This window comes from Bremia lactucae, linkage group LG4, assembly GCF_004359215.1.
Source record: "Bremia lactucae strain SF5 linkage group LG4, whole genome shotgun sequence".
Taxonomy (NCBI): Eukaryota; Oomycota; class Peronosporomycetes; order Peronosporales; family Peronosporaceae; genus Bremia; species Bremia lactucae.
In genome coordinates, this window is record NC_090613.1 from 3156139 (window position 1) to 3169259 (window position 13121).

General features: G+C 43.9%; 5 protein-coding genes across 5 annotated transcripts; 1 reads left to right on the top strand and 4 right to left on the bottom strand.

Moving 5' to 3' along the window:
- Nucleotides 1-1157: 1157 nt before the first annotated feature.
- Nucleotides 1158-2801, bottom strand: CCR75_006576 (uncharacterized protein; the record flags this gene model as incomplete). The annotated part of the gene is made up of 5 exons (XM_067964644.1): nucleotides 1158-1554; nucleotides 1632-2134; nucleotides 2206-2405; nucleotides 2461-2630; nucleotides 2692-2801. The coding sequence occupies 5 exons, from the start codon at nucleotides 2799-2801 to the stop codon at nucleotides 1530-1532; spliced, it is 1008 nt and encodes a 335-aa protein (XP_067816215.1). The 3' UTR covers nucleotides 1158-1529.
- A 70-nt stretch (nucleotides 2802-2871) lies between these two features.
- On the bottom strand, nucleotides 2872-3733 carry CCR75_006577 (uncharacterized protein; the record flags this gene model as incomplete). Its single annotated transcript, XM_067964645.1, has 3 exons — nucleotides 2872-3071; nucleotides 3118-3489; nucleotides 3556-3733. 3 exons carry the CDS (start codon nucleotides 3731-3733, stop codon nucleotides 2872-2874), a joined length of 750 nt encoding a protein of 249 aa, XP_067816214.1.
- Nucleotides 3734-5260: 1527 nt separating this feature from the next.
- On the top strand, nucleotides 5261-6078 carry CCR75_006578 (uncharacterized protein; the record flags this gene model as incomplete). The annotated part of the gene is made up of 4 exons (XM_067964646.1): nucleotides 5261-5460; nucleotides 5537-5600; nucleotides 5677-5726; nucleotides 5797-6078. The coding sequence occupies 4 exons, from the start codon at nucleotides 5261-5263 to the stop codon at nucleotides 5966-5968; spliced, it is 486 nt and encodes a 161-aa protein (XP_067816217.1). The 3' UTR covers nucleotides 5969-6078.
- Nucleotides 6079-6557: 479 nt separating this feature from the next.
- Nucleotides 6558-6764, bottom strand: CCR75_006579 (uncharacterized protein; the record flags this gene model as incomplete). Its single annotated transcript, XM_067964647.1, has 1 exon — nucleotides 6558-6764. One exon carries the CDS (start codon nucleotides 6762-6764, stop codon nucleotides 6558-6560), a length of 207 nt encoding a protein of 68 aa, XP_067816216.1.
- A 176-nt stretch (nucleotides 6765-6940) lies between these two features.
- On the bottom strand, nucleotides 6941-11379 carry CCR75_006580 (uncharacterized protein; the record flags this gene model as incomplete). The annotated part of the gene is given in 5 exon segments (XM_067964648.1): nucleotides 6941-7216; nucleotides 7401-7505; nucleotides 7519-7692; nucleotides 7734-7773; nucleotides 7973-11379. The coding sequence occupies 5 exon segments, from the start codon at nucleotides 11377-11379 to the stop codon at nucleotides 6941-6943; spliced, it is 4002 nt and encodes a 1333-aa protein (XP_067816481.1).
- Nucleotides 11380-13121: the final 1742 nt, after the last annotated feature.

Here is a 13121-nt window from a genome sequence, read left to right on the forward strand (position 1 = left end):
GGGGGATGGTGTAACGGGCTAAAGTTGCCCTAATGTTACACAGTCCCCGTTAAGTACACTTGGTGTACTTAAGGGGATGGTCAATTACTAAATAATAGTAATTAGACCCAGCACTCGGGTGTGGTGCACATTTGTGACCAACCTTGTGTATGTGATGCACATGGGTGCATTCACATTAGGAGGGATGACGCCCAGCGTCATCCGTTACGCGAGGTATCTAGAAAGATACGCTCGCAATACATATCAAATGATGTCTATAGAGATAACATTTTAATTGGTAAAAATAGGTATTTATATTTAATTCAATTAAATATAAATCAGTCTGAAAACTACTTTCTACTTGGTAAGTGCGCACGAGGAGACGGATTACCGCTCCCGTGACGACACTTAACCAGAGTACTTAGTGTGCTGGGTGAGGTCGCTTGCACGCCCACCACAACTACCTCACTGCACGCAAGAGAAGCATATTTGACCGCTTTCTCGCTGTGCTATGGTGTGTGTCTAAGTAGAGCGTGGCCGCATTACGACGTGCCCGCCTACAGGTTAAGTGTCGTTACGGGAGTGGTAATCCGGCTCCTCGTGCGCACTTACCAAGTAGGAAGTAGTTTTCAGACTGACTTTTCTCGGGCCCGGTTGAGGGCAAATATAGCATTGCAATCAAAGTCTGTAGCACTACGAGCGATTCCATGAAGCTGCGTGTTGGTCACGTGTTTGCTCATGACGCACAAAGCCTTCAAAGATTGCAACTGTTTGTCAAATCAGTCACTGTTTAACATCTCGATAGGCAGCGAGTGGCATTGCTAACATATCGGATACTACCCACCTAGGCGTAAATTACCACCTCGCATGCATATAATTAGCCAATCATATTAAACTGAGGGGATTTCACCAAAAAAGCTGAGGCCACCTAAAATTCTACCTTTATTAAGTTGAAATTATTACTCTGTTTTGAAATATATTCAAATATTACCTTATTAAATATATAGGAAAAAGAGGGATAAAAAATCAAACCGTTTTTGAGGAAAAACAATTGAATTTAAATTGCTTAATATAAAAAAATCATTTAATAAGCATCTACAAAAGTTTCAAAATATCACAAATTGCAAGTGCTCAGCGCCGCATTACTCGATGCAGGAAGGGCTGCGATAGTATGCGGTTGCAACTCCAATTGTCGATAGGTCCATTCGTGCCTTGGTGCACTTGGTGACGAATATAATCAAACATGTTATGGGTATACTATAAGAACCTCCCTTGAACAAATTATAAGGGTTTTTAATAAATAATTGTAACGGCAAATGTTGCAAAACTTTTCTACCCATCATCAGAGCATCCTTACCCACAAGACGGACAAGCTATCGATCAAGAGCATTCGTAGCTGCGGCATGCCAAATCACCTTCTTGTTTGAGATTGGCGTCCAAGTTGCTTGACGGCCGACACGGGTCAACAACGTAATATGTCAGGAAGAGAAGCCTTATTTGCCACTGCTTTTAAAACACCATGCGTTGAGATTGGACCAATAAGCGTTTATTTACTTCACCGCTTCAGTACCAGAACTTGAAAGGTCCCAACAACAATATTACCATCAGTTTTTCATAAGACCAAAAGTACATACTATTATAAGCCTACGAACCTTTCCATTGCCGCACAAATAATGCGATAGAGAGGTGCAGCAGCAACAGGTGGGGGCTCTACGCCTTCTAGTAGACTAGAGACCGTCACGGCTTTGCCATAAAATAAACGATTGATATCTGGCCTAGAAAGGATCACTGAACCTTCGAGAGATATGCCCGCAAAAAGGCCTTTTGAGTGCGAGTACGAATAACACGGGGTCATTTCCATATAGGTACTCGCCTCCAGCGCTCCAGAAGCCACACAACCGACAGGCCCCGCAGCAATCCCCAACTCTGCCCCAAGATTTACATGTCCCGAGGCACAAAAGGCATCAACAGATTGTTGTGTGTTCAGAATAATGACAAATTCAGTAATTTCTCCTCCGATCTGTGGTCCCCAGCCGACTCCAGCTGTGCCAATAGCTGACGGCGCGGACCATCTTCCGTCCGGCAATTTAGCGATCACAAGACCGCTTCCAAAGCGTCCAGAGAATACAAATCCCATTTTAATCACCGTTAGGAACTGACAATCAAATAGCAAGTCATTTGTATCAACAGCTTAATAAATCATCCTTGATTATATAAGTTTCATACGGCAATTCCTTTGGCGCGAACAAGCAATGGAAGTGGAAGTGATTGATCCTTGATAACACCTTGAGCTGTTAAATTCTTGACGCTGTACGTAGCTTTACGAATCTCATCTTGCAATGAAAACGAGTACGGGCTATTAAAATGACTTTGAGGTCCAGACTCTACGACCTCTATCTGCTGCACAGCGTAGCTCATAGCCGAACCTATATGCATCACCACTGTCACATATTGCTTTCGATCAAAATGCATGCAACGTACGTAGCTCTTTCTGCTCCGGCTCCAAGCGCGTGTAGCATTCATTGCACACACGCTGCGGTTTATGTGCATTAACAGCCAAATATTTTCGCTCCGGGTCAGCAAGAATAAGATGTTCGCGGATAAGGCTGCATTGCGGGGTGCAAAGCTCACAAAAGACGTGGCCACAGTAGCTGTAGACAGCTAGTTAGTTCGCCAGAACGTACGACAAGAAGAAAAAGAGGACATACATACCGGCAGTGATGTTTCCGGCGCAACCAATCGAAAAGCAGCTGGCAGCTGTAGCACACGCTCACCTCGGCGTCGGAAATCCAACGCACTGTAGTTGCCTCACTCAGATACATCACGAGAAAAATTTGGAACACAAAAGTGGTTAAACAATTATTGTAGAATGTGACATATATTTAACAAAACTTATTTTTGAGATGAGCTCAACGACATACTAGCGCGGTCAATATCTCTATTGCGTGCCGATATGGATGTACTCGTTGCTGACCGTTTGCCCAGTCCCATTAGAAGCTCCGCCGAGAGTTGGTCTGACTGATCGTGCCGTGATTCATCTTGACTTAAGCGAAGTAGTTTAGTCACCGCTACGATTGCCCGCACATTATTTCCTTGTAAATAATACTATAAAATGCTGAGAGCATATGCAATACACACCTTCTTCCTCTCTATTGCCACTGGTTGTGTCAACGCAGTTGTGAAGCCGCTTAGATCGAGGCGTTTTTAGTAAGTCTTGCTGCAAACGCCGATTTAAATCTTTTCCTACCAAGTTATCTAAATTCGTCGTTGCAGATGCCGCAATAGTCGCTTCTGTCTTGTTATATTCTCGTTCCTCCTTAATTTGCAACGGCAATGTCTCACTACACGCGAGGGTTTTTCCTCCATTAAACACTGTATGTACTTTATCTTTTCCTTCACTATTGTATTCATGTAACGCCGACGCTCGATGCGGACTGTGTCGCTGCATATCATCATCGGCGCACTGATGCGCTGAACTCAGAAGCGCTATTACAAAATTGTTATGTAGGTCTGCAAAAGCAAGCATGTAAGAACTAAAATTACCACCGCACAGCAGAAACTAAGCTGCCAAGTTACATTTGTGGGGTCCCAAAAGCTCCTCAATCAGCTCGTGAAATTCCGAAAGCGACATCTGAGCAAGCATAAAGAGCTGGAACGATTGCCAATAGCTTTTCCAAGCATCAACGCTTTGGCGTTGCAGGCGGTGAAACAATTGCAACTTGAGCTTCTGCACTGTTGACGGTGGCTCAACCATGTTGCGAACAGATTTGACTTTATGTACAACTAGTGTGGCGTGCAAATTAATTGGGAAGTAGGACGCGATGGACGCCGGACTCCCGCCTGCGCGCATTTTACTCCAAGCATAACCCAGCTAATGACCAAAATATGTGAATGCTGAGCTTTTAAGACAAATGCTAATACTGCTGCCCCTCACTGCTAGATGTAGCGCTCAAATTGCCTATTTTCCCTCCTGCTTTATCACTGCAGGCACCGGATCTTATATCTGCGGGCGAATATGCAAATGAAGGAGCCAAGACTGAGACAATAGGTCGTACAAGCTACGCCAATGCCACAAATCGGGAAGATTTTAAGCCACACTTGCAGCACAAAGAAACACATAATCTGTTAGATATCTGCTCGACTCAATTTGGCGCTTTGAAATCTCTTTAGACTCCAAAGTATGTTTTGACGCTGCCGGTGTCGATGGCCCATCCATTGGACTTCATTCAGAAGTGTCACCACTTGAAACGTCAGTAAAGCTACGAGTGCTGTAAGCTGGAGGCGACGTTAGGGACTACTACTACATCGTAGTTACCTTAGTCCGACGTGAATAGACAGGCTATTGTGTCAAGGATAAAGAAGTTAGCAGCTGAAACGAAACCAATTGCAATAAAACCGAATTTAGCTCCTACGGTGCCGTCGCTTTTTGATCAACTAGCAGGTAATAGACACTCGTCATTGAATCAAACTTGTTTGTTATTCCCGTAGTTTTTGTGAAAAGACACTGCATTAGACGGTCCTCTACGACTGCTTTGCCGTTGCTTTCTTGAACGGCGGAGAGTGACTGCCGTGATTCGTCGGATAAGTAGCGTGTGGGGACGTACTCGGGTAACTTAAAAGCATTTGATAAGCACGAGAATATCGTGCTCCTTGACGTGACTCAAGAAGAAATCCTACTTATTATGCACAAAAATCTGTCTCGAGAGGTGAAGGAGAGAAAACGACAAGTGAGTAATGCAGTCTTTTCAGCAGCCGATCGGCGGCGCAATTGTCGAGTATCTGGTGCTGAGTTCAATCACTGCAAGGTTTTAAGCACTTTTGAATTGAGATGGGTTCACCAGCGATAATTTTGTTATGTTTGTGAAAGCCAAGTTTGACTTCTCTTCAAAAATCGTTCAATCGAGTGTGTATTGTTGCGGATTTGGTCACACATATTCACGACTAGTCACTGAAGTGTCGGCAATAGCACTGATCGAGATGATGTTGTCACCACAAATAAAAAAATGCTTAATGTCCTCATGTCTAATTCCATCGGACCTTATGTAGAATAATAAAGCTAAATAATTCTAATAGATAGGTCTATGCTCTCTCAAATAAATGACCTTTTGCAACGTCAGCGACCGATCGCATGTCTCAACCAGAATAAATTAGCAAAATAATATTTTTATGAGTGAAAAACATTGCGATGGTTCAAGATATGGCTACAGCTTTATGACCTTTTTGTGGTGAACATAAATTTATCACTGGCACAATACATCTGCAAAGTTTAGCCGTGAAAAGCATGAGCTCGCAGCGTGGTAATGTAAAAAAACGAGCACCCAAGCACCAGAATGCATTTGCATTCAAACACAACCCGAAGTCCAAGAAGACGGAGCGTATTTTATCGATGCCCATACACGGGCTCTGCGAGAAATGCCGCAAGCAAATCGAGTGGCGCAAGAAATACCGCAAGTATAAACCGCTCTCGCAGCCAGGCTCATGGTGTGTCCAACTCGTAGCAGTGATTCGGCATCACTGCAGTACGATTATTCATTATACTGATTACTACTATTTGCAGCATTTACTGTCACCAGAAGGCGGTGACGTCCGCGTATCATGCCTCTTGTGACGTCTGTGCCAAGGTAATTAAACTTCATTATTTTGTCGAGCTTTGCAACAAAATTGTATCGAATAACGGTCGTTGTTGTATATTCTCAGGAGCGCAATATCTGTGCCAAGTGTTGCTTGGCCAAAGACATTGTGGCGAGGTGCGCGATTGGTGTTGTGGTTGATTGTTTGGTAGCAGCTAATTCGTGATTCTGTCCGTGTGGTACTTAGTCAGCAAGAGCTAATCGCAATGCATGAAACAAAAGAACGGGATGTCGACAATACGCTTGAAGGTTTGCGCGAACGCGACCGTCGAGCGTTCCTGCGCAAAATGGACAAGGAGAAGGAGATGATCATGAATGGAGATAGTGTCCCGAACGAGTCAGAGGATGAAGACATGTAGTCAGGTCATTTTTGACCAATAAAAACGTCAATAGAAACATTATATCATAATGTCCTCGACGCAAGTCGCATGGGACACATGGTGGCGTACGACCAAGAGTGGGAGCTTTCGCACCTATGTGTCCATTGTGCTGTTTTTCCTTTCGACTGTCTTAGCTAATCCCATTGCTCGCTGTGTTTTCTGGATCGTACGCAAAGCGTGCCCTAAGAAATGGATGTAAGAAACCCTTTGGAACGCCTTGAATGTTTTATTAATGTCATTTGCTGCGTGCTCCCGAGCATCGCAGATGGCCCGATGATGCTCGACGAATGATGATGTGGCAAACGTCGCTTGTATGTCGCGTTGGCCTGCTGTGGATAGCGGTTGTTGTGTCAAGGTTATCGCTGCTACTGTACGAGCTGCCGGCGTTGCTCTTTGGGGCGTGCTTTATGATTTGGCTCGATGCTGGCGGCAATGTGTTGCGAGAAGTCATTGTACGCCAAGGAGTGGTTGGGTACAAAAATGATGAAAAAGCTGGCCGCATGACGCTATTGTACGAGGGCAGTACGCTCGCGAAGATGCTGCTGCTCGTACTAATCATCTACACGTACTACGTGGCGCCTCGAATTGAAGACTCGAACGAGTTAAGGCTATTGTTTTCAGTGGGATTTTTCGTGTCTATTGCACTGGGTGCCTTGCCATTGGTACCGCCGAAAAAGATGCAATTATGTGCTAATCCTATTAATGTTAAATTGTTGCTCTGTAGCTTCGCAATATTATGGGAGCTCACTACATGTTTCTTGCCAATATGCTGCATCTTGACTCACGAATTTATTTACACGGCTCCAAAAAGGGAATAATCTGTGATGCACCGCTTGGATTTATTGTACTCGCGACTCCAGATAACACAAAGACCTATATACCAGCGGGTGGCACAGTAAGCAACACCATGGAAGTATTTCACACTTTTCTATGGCCACTGCGACTCGATGTTCATGTGGCAGCAAATGTCTCGACAAAGCGCATTCGTGAGTTGATACAAGATCTGGACCAGCTGCTCTTTTGGGACCCTGTGGTTGTCCTTGCACCCGATGGAAGTGCGACGTTGGATGTTCGAAGAACGTCCTCGGTCGTCTCGGCATCGTCCCCACGTGAACGCCACAGCGCTCTCGGATATGCTGAAGCATCTGAATTCAGAACCAAGTTGTTGTTTGATGAGAACCAGCAAGAAATGGATCGAATCGTTCGACGTGCACGAGGCAATGAAGGCTATATTGCGCTAGAGCCTAATAAACGATGGGTCGTCCAGTTACGGACATTTGTGCAAGCAAAGCAAAAGATTCACTTTCGTCAAGTTCGAGCTGCAGTGAGTGAAATGAATCATTAAGGCATCGAAAGCCATATTAATTAGGCTCTATACTCTTTGGTATGCACAGTATGTTGAAGCCATTACCAAGTTAATGGAGAAGCAAGGAACAGCAATTGGATCGCGAGTTGCTGCTGCTGAGCCTTTGCGTGTTGACTGAAGTGATAACTGGTGCTGAGCTTCATCCAGCCACTGCATCCATTACATGATTTTCCTTAATTATGTTTAACCGCATACTGACATCAATCGTCGATATGTACAACGCTATGTCTCCTTCGTCGGGTAAAACTTGAAGCAAATCTTCGGGAGTGAGCGTTGAGCTTAAATGGTGGAGAATGCTTCTTAATACTGCGTTTTCATGCGCAGGATCGTTTTCAGTCTATAGACAATATCAAAAGTCAGTGAATCTCATGAATGCACATCATTCGTTTTTGTTCGATAACACTCGGATAACTGATACCTTTGTGAACAAGCAAGAACAGATGCTGATTAAGTAGCGCCATTCAACCAATGTGTTACAAAATGTCTTGCCATACGGCAGAAACAAATTTCTACAGTCCTCACGCTGTGCAAGAAGCTTCAAAGCATCCTCCGTACTGGTAAGCCCATCACAACAGTATTATTTAAAATTAGAAATACATGACATCAAAGTGACGTACCGCGATGCGCGAGGCAAGGAGAGGAGTACAACAATGACAGCCAAGTTGTTCTCAAGATTCCATTGCATTGGTTCAAAACCCTCGCTAGCGTTGTTCTCGTATTCCGTTAGCATTTGCTGAGGACAGATCAAGTCATTCTGGTATAGCAGTCCCAGAGTCTGATTGTAGAGGTTCTCAAGAATTCTGCGAAGCCTTGAGGATTTCGGCAGACAGTGGATCTTAACGTAGTCTTGCACCCAGCTGGGAAGCATGATACAAGCGACTGGTTCCAAACTTATTGTCTCAAATAGATCACACAAGGTAGTCTCCACACAACGGTCCTTATCATACGTCTCCGAATCGCTTAAGCACGAGCACAACCTGATACACAGACGCATCATCTCCGCAGCCAAGGCTGCCTTGGCATGTTGCAAATCTTTTTCATCGTCTTGTATTTCCTCCTTCAAAGACAATGGCTCAAGCGTCGAAAACATTTGAAGTACAAATGCCAGAAAGCGGAGTACGAGAACTTGGTCAGGGACAAAGTGTACAGATATTCGATCCACATCTACCAACGCGACTGATTCGCTCGTAGCAATTCTCTTTGCTGACGGCATAGCGGCCTCACCAATGGTACTTAGGCAAAACAATATCGCGGATCGAACAGTTTCTTGACGGCTGATCGCGTTCTTAAAAATCTGTTCTAGGATATTTAAATATCTTGACGGGGCCTTTGTTCGTAATGCATCGGTTAACTCGGAGCTCGAAATGCGTCCAGTTACATTCAATGAATTCTTCTCATTCGCAACGGAAGTCGTAATCTCTTGAATTAACAGCTCTGGATGCTCCACTGCTAATTGCGTCAGTGCATCGACATGATTCTCGAGCAACTCGTCTACCAAAGCCAACAATGATGAATGAGAACACTTTAGAGTTCTATCATTGCCTGACATTAATTTTCCTAATTCTGTTTCGAAAGTTTTCAAGGCAATTGCACGCATCATTAATACAAGCCGCGCCGTTTCAACGACGACGCTATGACTAGCAGACTCGTCCAACTTATCGAGAGCAAATTCTATGTCGTTCAGAGTCCACGTTAACGACGAATCAACAATCAATCTCGACAGTTGTTCGGGAAAATATTTGCCATAGTGCATCAACACAATTCTCGTAAATTTGGGATCTACGGCGCTTTTATCTTGAAAATGCTGTGGAGTACAAATGGCTGCAAGTGATCGAGGAGGTAGAAATACAAATGCCTCGAGATACTTTCCAGTCGCTTGAATCACTTCAGATCGATCTACTGTTCCAACTATTATTTGAAGTCGCTGCATGACTTTAGTTGACGAAACATTTGAGGCAACAAATAAAAGCGCAGCCCGCTCCAAATTACGATGGGGTTCCGACATGAAAATTTCTGCTAAATCTGCTGCACATTTTCGTGCAAGTTGATCGTACAACTTTGTATCAAGCTCAAGAGCCAACTTTTCCTTGCGATCGGATATTGAAGCTGTCACTTCCTTACCAGCAACGTCATTATTCACGGCAATACGAAGCAAATCAAAGCCCACGTCAGCACGGTAGCGATATAATGAGAATAAACTGAGCAATAGATCAATTTGAAATGGTTTCATGATGCCATGAGTTGACAGCAAACCCTGATGCACATAGGAATAAATCAGCGATGGTGGCCTTTGCTGAAAAATCAAAATTTTGCGTTGGGATAAATCGTTTTGACCGGTTAAAGCTCGACGTAATTCAAATTCGTTCTCGGGTAGTTGCTCAGCTGCGGAGAGACTGGCTAGATGCATAATTTCATTTGGTCTTTGAGATGTCAAAGATGCCACTTGTGGTAACAATATCACATACGAGTCTAGTGCAACAAGCTGCGATACTGGATACGGAAGAGGATGGATACAAAGGAGCTGCGGTTGCGATGGCTGGGGAACAAGGGACTCTTTCAAAGCACGACTGGCTGCGACGTAGTGACATGGACTCCATATAGACCATACTTGTAGTCCAGACAGCGTGGCAACAAACAAGAAAGAGCTATTTGCTGTGATGCTCGTAACTAATGATGTTAAATTGTAGTGCATAACTACTCGTCCAGACTCAGATTTGCCATTCAAGTCGTCCTCAATTTCATCACCATTTGAAAACCAATCTCGTTCTTGTCCTTTTGCCACATTAATTGGCGTGTGATTCCCTCTTGAACTCATTTGCTCGCCCTTGCCCAGCACTTTTTTGGCCATTTTCGTCCTTGTGGAATCAACTTGTTCCGATAAAAAGTAGTACAGAAATGCATGTTGCTCCGTCGCGACCAGCAAACGTGTATAACCTCTCGTCTCAACACACACGCGATTGTCAATTGTTTCAGGGAGGAACTTTAAAAATCGAATACTGTGGTTTGGCGGCAAATAGCGTTGCAGCAGTACGATTACGTCATCTTCTTTAATGAAATACGACATGGCTTCATTCGTACGAATGTCTTGGCTTTTGACTAAACCTGCGAGATTCCATATTTCCTGTTGGGCCTCGTTTCGACCAAGTACCATGGGAAGTTGTTCTTGCTCCTCAAAATCCTGTTGTTCCTCTTGTTCACGCTTCGTGTCAGCTTCCACTGTGCTGTACGGCGAGCAAGACACGGGTATCTCTACAAATGCATCGAAGTCGTCAAGATTTGAAATCGTTACACACTGGGTTGAATCTGCGGGTACGGTGTCGCCGCCGTCGTGTTTGCCACTCCACTTTTCTAGCGTCGTGGTTTTATCGAGCCCTCTATCGACTGTAGAATTTGCAGTTTCCTCGTTATTTGAGCTTCGAACGTGAAGTTTCATGACCCGAACTTCGGTTTGTGATGCATAGGCCACATAGACGCCATGGATTGCTACAAACTCGACCTGCAGGAATGAGTGCTGTTGCGCCATGTCGACTTTAAGCTCCATTACGTGCTCGAAGAAGCCGTGGCTACACTGCCAAATATTAAGCACTGTGCCCATAGCCACAAGAACACGACCCGTGAAACTGCAGACTGCTACGCAATCGGCTTTGCGATTTGATGAAGGGCTCTCTAGCCTGCCTAATGGCAGTGTGTAGCCGCGCACCATTGTGCGCTCTCGCCAATCGTGGTAAACACAGAGAAAAGTCTCAACATCTTCGTCGTCATTCTCGTTTCCTTTACAATCGCTCTCTAAGGTCACCAAACTGTCGGAGAAGCTCGTGTAATGCAGCGTGTACACGTGACCATGAATGGTGGCAAACTCATGCAGGAGCGCCGAGCACGAGGCAGCATAAACGCGAATAAGACCCTCGCGACCGCTCGCCACGGCAAAGATGCCGTCTGAAGTTGTACGCGAAGCGCTTGCAAGTGTCTGCGACTCGTCCGCCGGCACCCCCACAGCTAGTGACTGCACAAACAACGACTCCATCTTGAGCTCCTACCAGATAGATCAGGCACTAAACTTTGCTAGTGCTTGTATAATCGGCATAGAGAGGAGTTTTCTTTCTTACTAGAGCCATTTGATATTTTACCCACATCTCGGAAATCGAGTGCCATTAATTTTTGGTCACTTAAAACAAACAGAGCCTTCGAGTGCTCGGCTAGCATACCGATTCATCACTCACAAATTATCGTTTTATTTTTAAAGTGTTGGTCAATCGACTAAAGAAGTCTTTTAAGCACAGGCAAAAATAATGTATGAAACTGCTGCTGTGAAAAATTGCTCGCGATATTGACGGCTGTAATTTCTCGGACCATAATTTAAAATATACGTACAAAGTTAATACCTGCAGTTGTTATTTAAGGATCGGCGTAGAAAAAAATACAGCGACTTGATTGCGAAGTCCTCCATCTGTTAACCTATTCTTCAAAATCTAATAGCCTCCGCTAACTTCTAGAATTTGACGTCCGCAGTCGTTGTATTGTATTTAGCTAGTTACTAACTTTATATTAATAACTAATAACTAATTTAAACTTATAACAAAAATTATATACGTTATAAGAGGTAAGACTGTACATCATACTTAATTATAAAAAATATCCGGATATATTTACAGTGGCTGCTAAAGACGGGTTTAAAGTAAACCAATACTTATTTATATATAAGAAAGCTATAATAACGCTGCATATATAGCTAAAGTGCGACGAAGCAGAGTAATATCAGCATCTAAGAACAGAGCTGTACAATAGGTTAGGGTTTTTATGTTCCGCATACTTAGCACGTACCGTAGACCTGTCGAAACATCTGATTCTGCGCATTGAAAAAGCGTAGACGATTCGAAATTGTACCTTATTCATAATTAAGCTTCAAATGTAAAAGTTACTCAGTACACTGTCAGATGAAGCGACAGGTCTTACGGTGGAAAGATTCCTGCAAACAATAATGATCTGGATGCTCAGGTGACGCGCCACGATAAAGTTAAGGCACAGCTATTCTTAATGCTGAGGGCAATTCTGTGCAAGCATGCTTGAAGATCTACATTATTTTCTTGTGGCGTAAACTTCTCTACTGATCAGATTATTTATCTTTACGAATCTTTCTCTGCAACAAAAACATTGTATTGGGTTGCTTTTTAACAACTGCATAAAAATGGAATATAGCGGCAAACTGATGCTTGCTCGCACTATCTCGAGTCCACTGAGAGAAATCAAGCACGTTGTGCGGCGCCAGCAGTCGAGTGGAAGATATCTTGTGAAATCTTTGGAGAAGCTCCACTTTCTTTAAGATATATTGCCTCTCTGCCTTATCAGATATCAGACGTGCACATTTAAAGCTGCACAATTAGCGCTTTCTTCTGTCTACGACCATTCTTTTTTTTTAGTCAAGCCATGTTGAAAAAAATGCATCTGTAGCAGTTACAGCTACATGATTGGCGAAAATTGTCGAAGCTGCTGCTTATGTCGCGCACAATCTGAGAAAGATTTGATGCACCCTCAAAATAAGATCCGGTTTCGATTTCCATGTGTATGTTGACGGCAAGGATCGTGGTGAACCCTTAACCCATGTCACGCTCGTTGTGGGTGGCTGTTAAATCCAGTACGCCAGTGCGTACGTCAGCTCCTAAACGGTCCGATACGATAACCGTTACCGCGGCAATCCGAGAAAAAACTCCTAATTTGTCACTTTAATACTAGCGCGATTTTACAACGGCAGCGTCCTTTAAAACTTCT